The 19,325-nt window shown below is 45.8% G+C and overlaps 1 protein-coding gene across 3 annotated transcripts; it reads left to right on the plus strand.

Moving 5' to 3' along the window:
- Positions 1-1,493: 1,493 nt before the first annotated feature.
- Positions 1,494-18,584, plus strand: DDX20 (DEAD-box helicase 20). 3 transcript variants are annotated; one of them, XR_011468669.1, is made up of 12 exons: positions 1,494-1,806; positions 2,197-2,291; positions 9,160-9,328; positions 10,218-10,332; positions 10,452-10,594; positions 10,741-10,879; positions 10,975-11,033; positions 12,293-12,375; positions 12,594-12,699; positions 12,816-12,917; positions 15,069-16,618; positions 16,951-18,584. XR_011468669.1 is itself a non-coding variant. In XM_070396486.1 (11 exons), the coding sequence occupies exons 1-11, from the start codon at positions 1,494-1,496 to the stop codon at positions 16,220-16,222; spliced, it is 2,478 nt and encodes an 825-aa protein (XP_070252587.1). In that variant the 3' UTR covers positions 16,223-16,811. The 3 variants fall into 3 exon arrangements, 1 of the variants encoding a protein (XP_070252587.1); XR_011468670.1 differs by lacking the exon at positions 16,951-18,584 and adding an exon at positions 16,834-16,884; XM_070396486.1 differs by lacking the exon at positions 16,951-18,584 and having other exon boundaries at positions 15,069-16,811.
- Positions 18,585-19,325: the final 741 nt, after the last annotated feature.

Consider the following 19,325-nt stretch of genomic DNA (forward strand, 5'->3'; position numbering starts at 1 on the left):
ACTTGCCTACGGCTGTTCAGGTGTTTGGCCAGTAGGAGGCAATATCATGTAGATAAAGATGCCCTGAGCTGTCTGGCAGCAAACAATCAATTTAATGCCTCCGGTCCAGGTTTGGGGAAATGCCCTGGCCACTCCAGGTGATGCAGCCCTGCTGAGCATGCTGGAATGGCTCCCGGCAGGGGATCAGGTGGGTAAGAGAGGTGGGGTACTAAGAGGAAGCCTGGCACCTTTCCCGCCCCCTCCCAGGGGTTCCCCTTGTTTCCTACGGACGGTTGACATTTTCTACATTTCTAAGCAAAATGCATCTATAGGACCCTCTTTCAATGAGATTGTCATGCCCAACTCCGTCCTACAGGCTTTGGAATCACCGAGTGGTGTGTGTGTGTGTGCGCGCGCGCGCACGCATGCACAATGGAAATGTAAGGACCAGGATTATAAGGACAAAGGAAAAAGTTGGGTTTGGATGCAGAATTTTTTAAGTTTGGAATTGTGAATAAGTTGCAGACATGGAATCATGACTAAAGCTTGTTACAGGAAATCAGTTATTGCGTGAATAGTGAGCACTCACTGTGTGTCCGACTGTCCCTTTTCCATTAAAGACACAGCCGGCAACAGGACAGAACAGGCCTCTGTCCTCACGGAGGGGGAGACACAATAAGCCCATGTCATCGTCGGCAGTGGGAAGGGCCATGGGGGAAAGTAGAGCCGGGAAGGAGGAACGGGGAGCCGCAGGATGGGAGCTTAGGGTGTCCAGCAAAGGTGGTGAAAACGAAGTTAGCACCCTCGGAGGGGTCGGGGAGGGATGGGAGCAACGCACAGAAGTGTTACATTTGCGAGGTCTGTTAGGCATCTACACGGAGACGCTGAGAAGGGGGATGGATGTCCAAGCCTAGAGTTCAGGGTGGAGATAGAATTCGGGAGGTGTCAGTGCGTCTTCCAGCTTCGATGCAATTCACTTGCATTAGCGCTCGGGCGCCAGGCACTGCGCTGGGGGCTGGGACCCGAGATGAATACCTCGGTCCCGCCGACCGAGACCGGACCACGCGGTCAGTGTCTAGCCAGACTCCGGGCGCCTTCCGCGAGCGCAGAGGGGCGGCGGGTGGGCGCCGGAGAGGGAAGGGCTGTAGGGAGGCGACCGCCGAACCCAGGTGGGGAGCCGAGAGCGTGACGTGCTGCGTGCGTCACAATGAGCGCGCGGTGCGAGCGTGAGGCGCGGCGCGGGGCCCGAGGACCCGCCCACAGAGGCCGGGAGGCGGGGCGGCGGCTCCAGCGCGGACGCGCGGCGCCCTCTGCAGGCCGCCGGCGGCGACGCACCGGTATCCTCCCCGCTCGTCCCTCCGCCTCCCCAGGCCGCACGTGTTGGCGGTTCTAGCTGCAGCGCCGCCTCTCCACGCCTCCGACTTCCGCCCCGCAGGCCGGAAAAGTTTTCCTTCTTCTCGCTCTCAGGCTCCCGCCCCGCCCCAAGTACCGCGAGATCACGTGGCGCGGCTACCATGGCGGCGGCGTTTGAAGCCCCGGCGGCCTTGGCTCCCGAGGAGAAGGCTGCGCCCCCGGAGCATGTGGCGGAGCCTGTGGCCACCCAGGTCGCGGCCCGGGAGCCGCCCCGCAGGCCGGCGCGGAGCCTGCGGACGGCGCACGACGTCAGCGGCCCGCGGACCCGCACGGGGGACGTGCTGCTGGCCGAGCCCGCGGACTTCGAGTCGCTGCTGCTGTCGCGGCCGGTGCTGGACGGGCTGCGGGCGGCCGGCTTCGAGCGGCCCTCGCCCGTGCAGCTCAAGGCCATCCCGCTGGGGCGCTGCGGGCTCGGTGAGGGCGGGACCCCGGGGCGCTGCGGGCTCGGGGAGGGCGGGGAGATCGAGGGGGCCCGCGGGCGGCGGCGCGGTCCGGGGAGAGCAGGCCGGCCCTGCCCGCGTTCAGGCCTCCGTTAACCGGCTCCGGTGCAGCGGGGGCGCGGGGCTGAGCGGAAAGCTGGTTGCGGCTGCTGCGCGCGGGCACGTGGCTCTCAGCTGGAGGCGACCGACGGGAGGGTCGGGCACGAGGCGCGCTGCGGGGCACGGCCTGCCGTGTCGAGAGCTAACTGGACGCGGAGGCGCCCGCTGGGGATGTCTGCAGGCCCTGCTAGCTCCGGGGTTCCTGTTTGGTCCCCAAGCACCCCCAGTCGGTATCGTCTAGTGATCATTTTGTTTTTCTTTGCAGACTTGATTGTTCAAGCGAAGTCTGGCACCGGGAAAACCTGCGTCTTCTCCACCATTGCGCTGGACTCGCTTGTCCTGGAGAACCTGAGCACCCAGGTGAGTTCCCGCGGAGGAGGGTGCGCTCCGCGGGCTTTACCGCGGGGCGGGTGCAGCATCAGTAGCTCCTCAGAAATAGATGCGAACTCGGGGACGGACTGAGTGAAGCCACGTGGAAAGTATGAAAGTGAGACAGTAGGGCTGTCAGCAGAAGAAACATACCGACCTGTAGAGAATGTTCGTGGGTTTAGTTGAGCCAAATGCCAGGAAGCAAGACATCAAGGGATTGAGGTAATGCCGCAGAGAATGGCAGGTTTGCACCTTATTTTACGCATTACAATCAAAAGAGAAGCTGCAGGTGGGTGACATGAAATTCACCGGTGCTAGATTAGGGAGGCGGGAGAAAGCAAAGCAGGGAAACCCTTGGGATTGGTTGAAAAGTCCAATGAGAGACATGTTTTGCACAGGTGGGTACAGGATAGTTCAGTCACTAATATGATAGCAATAACAACGCGGATTTATGCTCTCCCCCCTGGTGCATTGGTTGTGCCCCGAGGGGTCTGGAAAAAGGAGTTACCTTGACTTTCCAAAGGAATCTTCCATAATAATAAAAGTGTAATATGCTAATTAGACGACGCCCTTCTGGATGAAGGGGCCGAGGCAGAGGCCCCGCCCCCCGCCCCCCCCCCCCCAAGGCTGCGGTGGGGGCCTAGCCCCTTGCACGCATTACGCATTTCGTGCCTTTGGTGTTATAGATGCAAAGACAATAGACAGGCTTAGTCAAGGTAAGGATTGACTTTTATCAGGGAAGACGCTAGCCTAGGACATGACTACCTGCCATAAACTGCCTTTAGTTAAAAGTTTTAATTTCAGACCATCCTGTGTGGTTACTTTAGGTCTCTGAGTTTGCAAGGCCACCATGCTGGCCTTCCCTGAGCTGGTCAGGTTAGCTTGTGACTCCTCTTGGTCCACAGGTCATTGAGTGGTGGTGGTGTGGCTGGTGACCAAGGATGCATTATTAGTGTTAGAAGCTAGGAATTTTCTATTGTTACTGCATCTTAAATAGAATGTCATGTATGTTAGTTATGTCACTACTTGAGAATACAGATTGATATTATTTTTTGCTTGCTGATGAGATTGGGGTGAGATTTAGCATTCGGCCTGATTCATGGCCGTGTGGTGCTCTGGCTTTTGCTGATAACTGCAGGTGGCTTGTCCAGCTCGGTGAATGTATCATTGGCTCCCATCTTATAGGGCAGGGGTGGGGAACCTTTTTTTCTGCCAAGGGCCATTTGAATATTTATAACATCATTCTGGGGCCATACAAACTTATCAATTTAAAAATTAGCCTGCTGCCGAACCGGTTTGGCTCAGTGGATAGAGCGTCAGCCTGCGGACTGAAGGGTCCCAGGTTCGATTCCGGTCAAGGGCATGTACCTTGGTTTCGGGCACATCCCCAGTAGGGGCTGTGCAGGAGGCAGCTGATCGATCTCTCTCATCGATGTTTCTAACTCTCTATCCCTCTCCCTTCCTCTCTGTAAAAAAATCAATAAAATATATTAAACAAACAAACAAACAAAAACTGTGACCTCCTGGTTCCTAGGGCTAAGAGGGGTGTTCTTGATACACCTATATCAGGAAAGAGGAAAACCTGCCCTAGCTAGTTTGGTTCAATGGATAGAGCATCAGCCCGCAGACTGAAGGGTCCCGGATTCGATTCCCGTCAAGGGCACATGCCCGGGTTGCAGGCTCGGTCCCCCAATGGGGAGTGTGCAGGAGGCAGCCAATCAATGATTCTCTCTCATTGATGTTTCTGTCTCACTCTCCCTCTCCCTCTCTGAAATCAATAAAAATCTATTTAAAAAAAATTAGCCTGCTATTTTTAGTTAAACATTTAATTAACTCACCCCTAATGCCTTGGCCCCAGGACCCGGCATTCCCCACCCCTGACAATCTGTTGGAATAGGTCTAAGATGAACAGGAGATTTGGGTTTGGGGGTCATTTTTTAAAAGATTTGTTAAGCCCATATTAATAATAGTTTGCCAGGCATTGGGGGTACAAAGATGAAGCCGATAAGATCCTTATAGTTTTGCTTTGTGGTTTAGTAGTTACGACAAGCTATTTCACATTTTCAGTCATGTATCTAATGATGGTTTTTCACTCAGAAACCTACATTCTTGGTCTGTAAAGCTTTTGGAGTCCTACCTTATACTTACAAAATCCTGGGAGGAAACCCTTCTACTCCCCAAGGACCTGGGTTATTCTACTTGTGAACTGCAACATATTTGAGATTTAGGCTTTTGATAATTTGTCAGCAAGGCAAATGTCAAAACCCTGAATAAGTTCCATAAATAAAACCTGTATTTTTAAAAATTTAAGATCTTTGTGTTAAGAAGTAATACATATTCATTTTTGAAAATGGGGAAAATTCAGAAAAATGAATAAGTACCAGAAAACAAGTATAATCTCACCTACCTAGAGAGAAACTGCTATGGACAGTTTTGGCATATTTTCTCCTAGTTTTTATTTATTTATTTGGCATATTTTCTCCTAGTATTTATTTATTTATTTATAGATCTTTATTGTTGAAAGTATTACATGTGTCCCCTTTTCCCCCCCATTGACCCCTTCTAGCCCTTCCCGGCCGACCCCCCCCCCCCCCCCCGCCCCCGCCCCAGGCCTTCACTACCCTATTGTCTGTGTCCATGGGTTATGCATGTGTGCATATAAGTTCTTTGGTTGATCACTTCTACTCACCCACCCTCTCCCATCTTCCCTCTGAGATTCTGCATTATGTTCTATGCTTCTGTGTCTCTGGATCTATTTTGTTCATTAGATTCCACATATGAGTGAGATCATGTGATACTTGTCTTTCTCTGACTGGCTTATTTTGCTTAGCATAATACTCTCCAGGTCCCTCCATGCTGTCTCAAAGGGTAAGAGACCCTCCTTTTTCAGTGCTGCATAATATTCCATGGTATAAATATACCACAGCTTTTTTATCCACTTGTCTACTGATGGGCACTTGGGCTGTTTCCAGATCTTTTTTTAATTTAAAATATATATTTATTGATTTCAGAAAGGAAGGGAGTGGGAGAGAGAGATAGAAACATCAACGATGATAGAGAATCATTGATTGGCTGGCTGCCTCTTGCATGCCCCACACTGGAGATGAGCCCACAACCTTGGGCATGTGCTCTTACTGGGAATTGAACCGTGACCTCCTGGTTCACAGATTGACGCTCAACTACTGAGTCATGCCGGCTGGGCTCCAGATCTTTGCTATTGTAAATTGTGCTGCTGTGAGCATTGGGGTGCATACATTCTTTCTGATTGGTGTCTTAGGTTTCTTAGGATATATTCCTGGAAGTGGGATTGCTGGGTCAAATGTCAGTTCCATATTTAATTTTTTGAGGAAACTCCATACTGTTTTCCACAATGCACCAGTCTGCATTCCACCAGCAGTGTACACTAGGGTTCCCTTTTCTCCACAACCTTGCCAATACTTGTCAGTTGTTGATTTGTTGATGGTAGTCATTCTGGCGGGTGTGAGGTGATACTTCATTGTCTTTTTAATTTGCATTTCTCTGATGATCAGTGACTGGGTATTTTTTCATGTGTCTTGGCCATCTGTATGTCCACTTTGGAGAAGTGTCTATTTAGATCCTTTGCCCATTTTTAAATTGGGTTGTTTGTCTTCTTTTTGTTAAGTTGTGTGAGTTCCTTATATATTTTGGATAGTAACCCTTTATCAGATGCCAAATATGTTCTCTCGCACAGTGGGCTCCCTTTTCGTTTTGTTGATGGTTTCTTTTGCTGTGCAGAAGCTTTGTATTTTGATGTAGGCTCATTTGTTTATTTTCTTCTTAGTTTCTTTTGCCCTAGGACCGTGGTCGGCAAATTGCGGCTCGTGAGCCACATGCGGCTCTTTGGCCCCTTGAGTGTGGCTCTTCCTAAGCCTTAGAAGTACCCTAATTAAGTTAATAACAATGTACCTACCTATATAGTTTAAGTTTAAAAAATTTGGCTCTCAAAAGAAATTTCAATTGTTGTACTGTTGATATTTGGCTCTGTTGACTCGAGTTTGCAGACCACTGCAGGAGATTCTAGTATATCCGTAAACATATTGCTATGAGAGATGTCTGAGATTTTTCTGCCTGTGCAAAAATACCTTCTAGGACTTTTATGGTTTCACGATTTACATTTAAGTTTTTTATCCATTTTGAGTTTATTCTTGTGTATGGTGAAAGTTGGTGGTCTAGTTTCATTTTTTTGCATGTATCTGTCCAGTTTTCCCAACATTTTGTCTTGCTCCTATTCTTAACGGAAACGCTTTTAGTTTTTGCCCATTGAGTATTATGTTGGCTGTAGGTTTGTCATATATGACCTTTATTATGTTGAGGTATGATCCCTTTATTCCTACTTTACTGAGAGTTTTTTTCAAAAAAGGGTGCTGGGTTTTATCAAATGCTTTTTCTGCATCTATTGATATGATCATGTGGTTTTTATCTTTCAGTTTGTTTATGTGATGTGTCATGTTTATTGATTTGCGAATATTTTATCAGCCTTGCATCCCTGGGGTAAATCCCACTTGGTCATGGTGTATGATCTTTTTAACATATTGCTGGATTTGATTTGCTAATATTTTGTTGAGGATTTTAGCATCTATGTTCATCAGGGATATGGCCTGTAATTTTCTTTCTTTGTAGTGTCTTTATCTGGTTTTGGAATTAGGATAATGTTGGCTTCGTAAAAAGAGGTTGGAAGTGTTCCTTCCTCTTGAATTTTTTGGAATAGTTTGAGGAGGATTGGTGCTAGTTCGTCTTTGAATGTTTGGTAAAATTCTCCTGTAAATCATCTGGTCCAGGACTTTTGCTTGCTGGAAGTTTTTAAATTACTGCTTCAGTTTCATCACTTGTTATTGGCCTACTCAGGTTTTCTGATTCTTCCCGATTGAGTTTTGGAAGATTGTATGGTGTTTTGTTGGTTTTTTTTTTGTCCTCACCCAAAGATATTTTCCCATTGATTTGTAGAGAGAGTGGAAGGGAGTGGGAGAAACAGAGAGAAACATTGATGTGAGAGAGACACATTGATTGGTTGCCTCTCATATGCCCCTGTCGGTACTGGGGATCAAGCCTGAAACCAAGGTATGTGCTCTTGACCAGAATCGAACCTAGGACCCTTCAGTTCTCAGGCCAACACTCTATCCACTGAGCCAAACTGGCTAGGGCTCCTTTCCTTCTTTTGTTGCTTCTTTCTCTTTTCCCTGTTTGATTTTTCTTCACAACACTTTTTATTTCCTGCTATTATTTATGTACTAGAGGCCCAGTGCACGAAATTCATGCACTCGGGGGGGGGTCCCCCTCAGCCTGGCCTGCGCCCTCTTGGAGTCTGGGAGCCCTTGGGGGATGTCCGACTGATGGCTTAGGCCCGCTCCCCATGGAGTGGAGGCATCAGCCCAGGTTCTGGTTGAGAAGTGCTCCCCTTGTGGGAGTGCACTGACCACCAGGGGGCAGCTCCTGCACTGAGCATCTGCCCCCTGGTGGTCAGTGCATGTCATAGCGATTGGTCCTTCTGCCATTTGGTCGATTTGCATATTACCCTTTTATTATATAGGATGTTTGTTTATTGTATATCTTATCATTTGTTTATTATATATCTTCTTACCAGTGTGTGGGCTCAGTGGTTGAGTGTCAACCTATGAACCAGGTCTTGGTTTGATTCCTGGTTAGGGCACATGCCTGGAGTGCAGGAGGCAGCCGATCAATGACTTTCTCTCATCATTGATGTTTCTAAGTCACTCTCTCTCTCCCTTCCTCTCTGAAATCAATAAAAATAAATTTTTTTCTAAAATAAAATTTAAAAAAAAAGAATGAAAGTGCCATTAGAGCAAGGATTTTGTACCGTTAAATGTTGACTTCATAGCAATTTGTATGTTGCTTAGAACATAGTAGGTTCTTATTTAATACTAGAGGCCTGGTGCATGAAATTTGTGCATGGGTGTGGTCCCTTGGCCTGGCTGGCAATGGAAGCACAAGCGTCTGGTGTGGAAGGGCAGGTCCCAGCTGACCTCTGGGGCCTGGGCAGCACCTGGGTCCCGGGCCCTCACGCACCCCCCCCTCCGCCTGAGTCATGGTGCCCGAGTCCCCACATAGAGATGCGGTGAGCGTGGCCGGATGCCGCGGGCCGGGGTGCACATGGGACTCTGGGCCGCCCAGCGGCGCCGCACACAAGCCGGGCGGGCAGTACGCTCTCTCCTGGCTGGCCTCGCAGACTGGCTCCTGTACGAACCCACGGGGAGCCCTGTAATCCCAGTGGCTGTGGACCGACTCACCTGGAAGAGGCTGCGCGGGTGCAGGGTGGGCTCCTTGCGGGTATCTGGCACCTGAGTGCTTGGCAGGCACCCCACATTCTCACCACACCTCCGCCCCCATCACCCCTGCCCCCAGGTAGCCGACGAGAGGTTGCAGCCCCCCTCCGGGGCACCGTGGGAGGTTGGTCGCCACCACCCACCCCCAGTTCCTTGTCCCAGCCTGGGGCCTGGCCCCGATTGGACGATCAGGGCCTGCCAGTCGTTGGTCGCCATCTGTGGGGCAATCGGTCAGGGTGATCAGGCCCCTGCCCACAGCCGCCTTGGCCTGGTGCCGCCTACTCACCTGCTCCCCCATCCTGCCCCGGTCCTGCTCTTGTTGCGGCTGGCAGCGCCTCCACTACCACTCGCTGCCAGTGTGCGCCGCCCCCTGGTGGTCAGCGCATGTCATAGCAAGCAGTCAAACTGGTTGAACAATTGCATATTAGGCCTTTATTATATAGGATTTGCTGAATGAATAAACTGATTATTCAAAGGAAAATAGCTCATTGTATAATACGCCAATCACATGTACTTATTTGATTGACTCATTAAAGGTGTATTTTACATTTTCTTAGATTTTGATCTTGGCACCTACAAGAGAAATTGCTGTACAGATACATTCCGTTATCACGGCCATTGGAATAAAAATGGAAGGCTTGGAGTGTCATGTCTTTATTGGAGGGACTCCTTTACCTCAAGACAAAACCAGACTTAAAAAATGTCATATTGCTGTTGGATCTCCTGGTAAGGTATCAATGCCTGTCCGTAACAGGAGCTTTTAGGAACTAAACATTTCTTTAAAAAAATAAGTTTTTTTTATTTTTAGAGAGAGTGGAAGGGAGAGGGATAGAGAGATAGAAACATTGATGAGAGAGAAGCATCATCGATGGGCTGCCTCCTGCACACCCCGTACTGGGGATGTGTCCTGATTGAACCAGTGACCTTCTTGGTTCATGGGTCAGTGCTCAACCACCGAGCCACACTGCCTGGACTGAACACTTTTAATATAACAATAACATTGTGCCCTCGCTGGTTTGGCTCAGTAGATAGAACATCGGCCTGTGGACTGAGGTGTCCCAAGTTCGATTCTGGTCAGGGGCACATGCTCAGGTTGCGGGCTCGATTCCCAGTGAGGGGTGTGCAGCAGGAGCTGATCAGTGATTCCCTCTCATCACTGATATTTCTATCTCGCCCTCTCCCTTCCTCTCTGAAATCAGTAAAAATATATTTAAAAACACAATAATATTAAGGCTGTTTAAGAGAATGTATGGGGCAGGCTTCTGAGAAAGAGGCGTGAGATGACTTTCAGGAAGCCTTTCTGAGCCACGCATTGGGTTATTTGCTTTAATCATTCAGTCCTGAATCACTCAGGATTAGAGTCTATCATTCAGCCCCTTAGCCATTCAGGTTTTTGATAGGAATAGTGTATTTTCCATACTTATTGCTAATGACGTGAGGGGGGACAAATGGAATTGGGCAAAATCAGAACTCAGAATTTCTGATTTGTGGTTTAGTGCATAAATGAAGATTGCATCAGGATAGTCAGCAATACAACCTCTAAGTAGAGTGGTATTGGCTGAGACTTGCACAAATTTTTTTCACCATAAATATTTCCTTTTTTTTTAAAATTCAGGCAGAATTAAACAACTGATAGAACTTGACTACTTGAACCCAGGCAGTGTACGTCTCTTTATTCTGGATGAAGCGGATAAGCTTTTAGAAGAAGGCAGCTTCCAGGAGCAAATAAAGTAAGAAATACAACTAACGTGGCTATGAAAATGGTGCCCCCAAGTGTCTGTCTTTAGCTTTTCCAGGTGGCGATTACTGCCTGAATCGTTTCCATGGCATGTGTTCTTCTGTTTTGCAGTTGGATTTATTCTTCCTTGCCGGCCAGTAAGCAGATGGTGGCAGTGTCAGCGACTTACCCAGAATGTTTGGCTAATGCTTTGGCTAAGTACATGAGAGACCCCACTTTTGTAAGACTCAGTTCCAGTGACCCAAGTCTCCTCGGTGAGCATAGATACTGGATACTTACATTACTGGTGTGTGATGCTCTGGAATTTTCCTTTGTGCCTAGTTGCCTGTTGCTTTTATATGTGCTCTTATGGGGTTGCAGCTAACGGTGTTTTAACAGACGGCTCTTGGCTTCTTCATAGGTTTGAAGCAGTATTACAAAGTTGTCAATTTGTACCCTTTGGCCCATAAGATTTTTGAAGAAAAGGCTCAGCATTTACAGGAACTGTTCAGCAGAATTCCGTTTAATCAAGCCTTAGTCTTTTCTAATTTACACAGCAGGTAATTACGTGAAAGGCCATCTGGGGGAACTTGTGAGATAAAAGAATAGGTGTGGGCAGCGTCTGTAAAATTATCACCCTCTGTCATTTTCATAGAGCACAGCATTTGGCTGATATCCTTACTTCTAAAGGCTTTCCCTCGGAGTGCATTTCAGGTGAGTTCATCTCATTTTAATCCTTGATTAGTACCTGAAGTGAAGCCTCTCTCAGGTCACGAGGCAGAAATACCACTTCAAGAGTTGTCTTGTGAGTGTGAGGTTGCGCTCAGTCTTCAGAGTGAATGAAATTCCAGGTTCATTTTTCATTGGGATTTTTAAAATATATATTTTTTATTGATTTCAGAGAGGAAGGGAGAGATAGAAACATATCAGTATATTCTTTTAAGAAGTAATTTGGTATATAATAAAAAAATTAGAAAACTGGACTTATATTCACACAAAGTTTATTTTTGTCATCTTAAGAGGAAAATATTTTGCTTCTTGACAATCATTGTTAAAATGTTAAAGAATCGCTAACTGAACTGTTTTATGGTCTTGTGGTAGGCAAAAGTGATTCATTTTGACACAAACCTAAGTTATTACTTCTGGCCTAGTAGGAATAAAAGCTTTCAAGGAATGTTTGATCAGTGAGATCCATTTTAGAGGAAGGGAGAGGGAGAGAGAGAGAAAAAAAAATCAGTGATGAGAGAGAATCATGGATCGGCTGTCTCCTGCATGCTCCCTACTGGGGATTTAGCCTGCAACCTGGGCATGTCCCGTTGGCTGGAATCGAACCTGGGACCCTTTAGTCCACAGGCCGATGCCTGATTCACTGAGCCAAACCGGCCAGGGCTAGAGTTTTTATTTTTATTGATTTTAGATAGGGGGAGAGAGAAACATCAATGATGAGCGCGAATCCTCGATCAGCCGCCTCTTGCAGGACCAACACTGGGGATCGAGCGTGACCTCCAGGTTCATAGGTTGATGCTCAACCACTGAACCCTGCTAGCCGGGCCTTTTTAAAGTTTTGATTGGTATCTCAGCTTAGTCTTTAACCTATTAGCTTGTTTAGCCCTGGTATATCATGAGATACTGGGGACACTGTTTTCTGATGGACTAATTTAACTATAGATCACACTTCAGCACCAAATTTATAAATAGCTGATTAAAGCAATTTTATTTTCCTAAGAATTGTTATACTTTACATGTGACTTTTCAGATATAATATTGTATCTGCAGGCATAACTTAATCACCATTTAAAATTGATTTTTTAAATTTCAGGTGTATTGCTTAACCATATTTTAAAAGATTCTGACTGTAGGTCTTAGCCTAGATTTGCATATAAGGACAGCATTAACTTTTTAGATTGTTAAGACTGGGAGTTATGATTCCTGCTTTTTTTGGATTTGATAATTGTGTGTTTGGGTCTTTTTAGGCAACATGAATCAGAATCAGCGTCTCGATGCTATGGCTAAACTGAAGCAGTTTCATTGCAGAGTCCTCATCTCCACAGATCTGGTAAATATCCTCTTCAGTTTGGGTGAATAATAATAATGTCTTATATTCTCATCTTTGTTCTTGAAATTAGTCACAGAAATGAATTTCCTTTTCCTTTCCCCCTTCCTCCTAAATATCTTCTTGTCTTAATTTGGCTCCTGGTTAGACTAGAATAAGGTGGTGTACATTGGTACCATGCTACAGGTAATGCAGACAGTTGCTCTCTTTCTCGATTCAAGACTTCCCGTGGGATTGATGCCGAGAAGGTGAATCTGGTTGTAAATCTGGACGTTCCGCTGGACTGGGAGACATACATGCATCGGATTGGCAGGGCTGGCCGTTTTGGTAAATAGACAAGTTGGTGTGCTTTGTTTAAGGGGAGGAATCTGGAATGTGACAGTGGACTTGGAGTGCCATTTAGGTGAAAATGACTTACTACTTAACATTCCCTCTGGCTTTAGGTACTTTGGGATTGGCAGTGACCTACTGTTGCCGGGGAGAAGAAGAAAATACGATGATGAAAATTGCCCAGAAATGTAATATCAACCTTCTGCCTTTACCAGGTATATTTGTTTGTTTCATTTTGCTATCAGAATAATAGTGATAATGATGAGAGGCCTAATAAAAATAACCGCTAACACAGAACACTTACATCGTCTCAGCATTGCTCCAAGTACTTGACGTGTGCTAACTCGTTTAATTCTCACCACCGTCCTAGGAGGCGTGTGCCGTCACTGTGTGTATTTTGTAGGTGAGGATACTGAGGCATAGAGGGGTTAGGTAATTTGCCTAAGGTCTTTCAGCTAATGAATAGCAGGGAGAAGGTCGCAAGCTAATTATTGGCACATGAAAAATGTCTTACTACATATTAGCTCCGTTTTTTAGTTTGCAGCCTTGTAATTTGATTTTATTGTTTTATAAAAGGGGAATATTTTACCGCATATCGCTGTGAAGGCAATTCTTGCCATGTTCTCTTTTGTCACCATGGGGAAGGAACGGCATCTTTTAAACACTGTTTTGAAATTTTTGAAGTGTTTTCTTTTGATTTTAGTGAATCATTTCTCAAGCTGCTCTTTTTAAGTGCCATCTTAGAAAGTGTGTGTCTGAAACTATTAATGACCTCTTGAAAACAAAAACCCTAAGAACTCTTATGTGGAAATATAGTTTATTTGCTGTGGTAGTTTAGTATGCTTGTTAGTGTATATAATCAGTCTACATATGTGTGTATATACACATCCATAACTGTATACTTATATAATGTATTGCGTGACCTATAATATGGGATATGTAGTTACTAGTGGCCCGGTGCACAGATTTGTGCACATTGAAAGGAAATTAATTAGAAGAAATATTTTAATATTACTATTTGCCCTTTCTCTATAATAGAAGTGTCAAAGATGAAAGAAAATTAGAAAATGTATATGAAAATAATATGTAAATTGATTAATAAACAGTAACATGATATAACAAAGACATGATATGAAAACAAAAACATGATATAAAAACAACATTGATAAAAACAATGACTGATAAATTGATTAAACTTATTCAAATATCTCCCCGTATATCACATTAAAAGTAAAAACACTTTCAGAGTGCTTGACTAATTTCCCTTGTGATGAAGTATTTACAGCTTTAACTTTAATGTCACACGCTCTTCAAACTTGAAAGAAAGTAACATATAACTGACCATGTCCGAAAACTGGTTCAAGTAGGAATATTCCTACTCTGTCTAGATTGGCATCAGTGAGAGCTTTATATGTATTGCTCGTGTGCAAGTCAACGTTTATTTTTAAATTGCCATTGCGCGTCATATGTACCAGTTGGTTGGATGGACGGTCGGTCACTTAGCCTTTTATATATATAGGTTATAGATTGAATAATCCTGACAATGAAAATTTTACCAATTTATGCTTAACTCCTTTAGTGATTTTTTACAAAGCTAAATTAGTCACAGGTCTGTGGATTCTAATAATTCTGACTTGTAATAAGTCATTTTGTAAATTTTTTTTTTTACAGATTTCTTTACGCTAAGCCAGCAATTTTCAACCTTTTCCATTTCATTGCACACATAAATTAATCATTAAAATTCTGTGGCACACCAAAAAATACAGTTTTTGCTGATCTGACAAAAAATATAACTTTAATTTTGATTTATTCATGTTGGATGGCTATTGTTGTGTTGGCTGCTGTCATAGTTTTACTTGAAAATCTAGGAAAAGAGGTCAGAGCACCTGACCAAACAGTCAGGTATTGCATGTTTTAAAAATTCTTACTGCACACCTCTTGAAAATTGCTGCTCTAAGCTTATGTCCTTATGTACAAAACTAGAGGCTCGGTACACAAATTCATGCATGGGTGGGGTCTGGCCAGCCGGCCCCGATGGGGGCTGGTTGGGGGAGGGGCCACGGGAGGGCTCCAGGGCGTGTCTGGCCATCTTGCTCAGTCCTGATCGGCCTGACCCCAGCAGCAAGCTAACCTGCTGCTGAGGTCCGGCCGATCAAAGCATCTGCCCCCTGGTTGTCAGTGCACGTCATAGTGAGTGGTTGAGTGGTTTTAGCATATCATTAGCATATTATGCTTTGGTTGAATGGACAATTGGGTACTTAGCATATTAGGCTTTTATTGTATAGGATACTTGTTTTATGAAACCATTCAGAAAATGCTGGTCTAGAGCAGCTGGAGAATGTTAATATGTTATTCCTTTTTTGTAGATCCCATTCCTCCTGGTCTGATGGAAGAATGTTTGGATTGGGATGTGGAGGTTAAAGCTGCTGTGCATACAAATGGCTTAGCAAGTGTACCCAGCCAGCTCCTAAGAAAGCAAATGCAGAAAATAGAGAGAACCTCTCAAACTCAGAAAGCTCATGGTAACCACATGGCTTCTTGTAGAAATACTTCTGTATCTACACTGTCGGTCAAATCCAAAAACACCACCAAACAGAAGCTCCCTGTGAAAAGCCACTCGGAGTGTGGAATCCTTGAAAAAGCAGAATCGCCCAAAGCACCGGGCCGGGCCGTGCAGTCGGAGGAGCAAGAGCAGCATTCTGCCGAGACCCCTGCAGAAAGCACCCACAGTCAGCACCAGGCCAGAGCAGACTCCCCTGTGTCGCTCCCACAGATTCCTTGCCTGTCTTCCTTTAAAACCCATTCGCCGTGCACTTTGACTTTTGCAGAATTGTTGGAGGATTATGAGCACTATATCAAGGAGGGGCTGGAGAGGCCTGTGGAGATCATCAGGCACTACACGGGTCCTGGGGATCGGGCTGGGAACCCCCACAATGGTTTTGTGAGGAATGGAATTGCTGAAGAGAGAGTGCGGGTGTTGGCAAGTAGTAGTCAGTCTGGAGACTCTGAGAGCGACAGTGATTCTTTCAGCTCAAGGACTTCGTCCCAGAGCAAAGGAAATAAGTCACATGTGGAAGGCTCTTCTGACATTCAGCCGAAGGACTTGGCATCGACCCCTGTGGCTGGCCATACCTCTTTGGAACAACCTCTGAATGGAAATGACACCCCGAATCTGGTAGAGTGTCAGGAATCACCTGAAACCCAGACAAAGGCAAGGCACAAAGAGGGGGCTAGCCAGAGCGCTAAGCAGAGCCGCAGGAACCCTCGGCGCTCCTGTCGGCCGCAGACAGAGCCCCAGGAAGATGAGTGGTCTGACCGCCAGAGGGACGCCCAGGCGGGTCTTTCGGGTACCTACCAGGACTACGAGGAGTACTGGAGAGCTTACTACAGGGCCTGGCACGAGTACTATTCTGCTGCTTCGCAGTCCTACTACTGGAATGCTCAGAGGCATCCAGGGTGGATGGCAGCCTATCACATGAATACCATTTACCTACAAGAAATGATGCGAGGCAGCCAGTGATGACGGCCATACCTCAGACCACCCGAAGCATCAACAAGTGATACCTTTGAGTAGCCATCCTCTGTGACCTATTGTAGAGTGGCCTATAGTGGCATTTTTGAGGAGCTTGAAAAGTCTTAAGGCTTTCTGCTGGGATACCTTCATTTTTCAGATTGTTTGACCTACTAGGTATATTACCTTATTTTAAGAAATTTAATGGGCCGTATTCTTGAAATATTTGGCGACAAAGAGCTAAAAGGTCCCAGGTGCCATTTTCTATAAGCCATTCCAAAAAGAAACATTTGAAAAGACTGCTATGCCACTGCTTACTTAAGAAAATAAAAAGTTGAGGTTTGAAAACGGTCAGTTTATGCTGCGGAGTTCTTTACAAAAGGCTTGGGCTGCACTTCCATAGAGGTATGTACGTTCTTATAGAAATTTGTAAGTGGTAGGTCAGAAAATCCCCTTTCTTTTAGGTTTAGGCAGGAAGGAGTAAACATTGCTTCTGACTTTCCCAGTAGTACTTGATTTGATGCTCTTTGCTTCCAGTAAACTTATTTGTGACAGTAAAAATACAAACTTAGCCGACTTTGTTGACATCTTGTTCATCTGTTGAATATCTTGTTTCTAAGATTATGAATGCTGCTCACTTCTTCACACTGCATTCAACAGCTGAGCACATCAGGAAGAGGAGCAGCTTTTCATCTTGGTTAGTTTTTAAAAAAATATATTTTATTGATTTTTTGCAGAGAGGAAGGGAGAGGGAGAGGAATGGAGAGTTAGAAACATCGATTCAGCCACCTCCTGCACACTCCCTACTGGGGATGTTCCCGCAACCAAGGTACATGCCCTTGACTGGAATCGAACCTGGGACCCTTCAGTCTGTAGGCCGACGCTCTATCCACTGAGCCAAACCGGTCAGGGCTCATCTTGGTTACTTTTTGGATTTTTTATGCATCTGATGAAAGCTATGTCCCAGGAAATGCCTCATCTGTAAACCAGAATTGGATGTGTAATTCCAAGGGGTTCCGAGACCCTCTGAGCCCATGAGGAGCCGAGGTTAAGAACGGCCTTATGCTGGGGGCTACGGGGAGGTCCTCACTCTTCGTGTGAAGTATCTGGTGGAGGCTGGAACTCCTGTTCAAACTCTTCCCGTGTGTCCTTGTCTTGTGAATTCTAGAGCTTCCCTCCAGTTTTTACCTAATCCTAGGGTCTAAGGGAAGTCATTTTTCTGCGATATACTTCTATAAATTATGATTTAGAAAAATGTAATTGTAAGTTATTCTTTCTTTTTTTTAAAAAATATATTTTATTGATTTTTTACAGAGAAGAAGGGAGAGGGATAGAGAGCTAGAAACATCGATGAGAGAGAAATATTGATCAGCTGCCTCCTGCACGCCCCCCAGTGGGGATGTGCTCGCAACCAAGGTACATGCCCTTGACTGGAATCGAACCCGGGACCCTTGAGTCCGCAGGCCGACGCTCTATCCACTGAGCCAAACCGGTTCGGCGTAAGTTATTCTTTCATTTCTTCTCTATGGCAGTCCTATCATGGAACACATTTGGCTCCCAGGCATTTTCTGTGAGCTGTATTTGTGGTGAGAGAATCCCTCCTGGATAGTGATATGTATTTATTTAGTTTTGAAAAGGAAGGAAAGCTCTCTGTTCCTGTGTCCGTACTTGGCTAGGCAGCATAATCATTTCCCACAGGGCTGTGAGCACACAGCCGAGGCCATTGGCATTTACCTTCCAGCACTCGCATAGCACTGTCCCAAAGTTCTGTTTAACTTGGATTCCTGTCGCTTGGGATGGCCAGTGGTAGGGTTTGCTTATATGTATCAGGTATCGCCAGATTAGAGTGAATGAATTAACACTAAATAGCAAATTCATAATTAGGACCAGTATGTCAATAGACACTAATTACTCATTTAAATAAAAGTCTGTCATTGTTATATAATTGAACATACCTCTCTTTTTCTATCCTTTCCCCCTCAATGTAGCCAATTGCGCAGTTTGTCATTGCTAGGGGATTTTAAATAGGGCACCGCTGCATCTTAATTAGAAATGAGGTTACCCATTAGTCTCAGAATTAATTGGATTCTCTTTTAAGGTTTGTTGTATTTTGTGTTTGTCTTTTTTATATATAAATAAAAAACTAGAGGCCCAGTGCACGAATTTCATGCACTGTGGGTGTGGAGGGGGGTGGGTTGAGGGGAGGTCCCTCAGCCCGGCCTGCATCCCCTCGCAGTCCGGGAGCCCTCGGGGGATGTCCATCAGTCGTACAGCCTTAGCGCTGCCGTGGAGGTGGTGGGAGCGCACTGACCACCCGGGGACAGCTCCTGCGTTGGGCGTCTGTCCCCCTGGTGGTCAGTGCGCATCATAGTGACCAGTCGTTCTGCCGTTTGGTTGATTTGCATATTAGCCTTTTATTATATAGGATAAGCTGGAGGTGAGCATATGCATAACAAGAAAATTTTACTAATTGTTTCATTTTCCATTGGGTTTGCTAGGAAAATTTTAGCTGAAGCCTTCCTGAGTAAGGGGTGCAGTTGTGGCTGTGGAAAGAATCTGTGTGTGTGGAAAAGACTGTTGGCAGTTACCAGTCTAGGTCAGTGGTCGGCAAACTGCGGCTCGCGAGCCACATGCGGCTCTTTGGCCCCTTGAGTGTGGCTCTTCACAAAATACCACATGCGGGCGCGCACGTACAGTGCGATTGAAACTTTGTGGCCCATGCGCATAAGTCAGTATTTTGTGGAAGAACCACACTCAAGGGGCCAAAGAGCCACATGTGGCTCGCGAGCCGCAGTTTGCCGACCACTGATCTAGGTGCATGTCCCTGTAATCTGTTTTAGGTGAATTCACTTGAGAATGCTTTGTGTGAAGAGCATTGTGCTACCTACCTTTTTACCTTATGCCAGTCATTTAAACATCTCGGGTTCCAGAGTTCTCATAAATAAAATGAGGAAGCTGGACTAGAAGACTTTCAGGGCCCCTTCCAGTTCTAAGATCTAATTACTATATTACTAATAAGAGAAAATACTTTCTGGCTAGGGAAAAGAATTATTTTGTGACTAGAGAGTCTTTATAAATGCAGGTAATTTGTGTAAATGGGTTAAATGTCTGA

Source organism: Myotis yumanensis, unplaced genomic scaffold, assembly GCF_028538775.1.
Source record: "Myotis yumanensis isolate MYYU_CA2020_CCGP unplaced genomic scaffold, mMyoYum1.0.hap1 SCAF_17, whole genome shotgun sequence".
NCBI lineage: Eukaryota > Metazoa > Chordata > Mammalia > Chiroptera > Vespertilionidae > Myotis > Myotis yumanensis.

Excerpts from the sequence above, each read along its gene's own strand:
- DDX20 (XM_070396486.1), top strand. The coding sequence starts at position 1,494 with ATGGCGGCGGCGTTTGAAGCCCCGGCGGCCTTGGCTCCCGAGGAGAAG. Across the intron at positions 10,880-10,974 it reads TTTTCTAATTTACACAGCAG|AGCACAGCATTTGGCTGATA; the intron begins GTAATTACGTGA and ends TCATTTTCATAG. Across the intron at positions 11,034-12,292 it reads TCCCTCGGAGTGCATTTCAG|GCAACATGAATCAGAATCAG; the intron begins GTGAGTTCATCT and ends GGGTCTTTTTAG.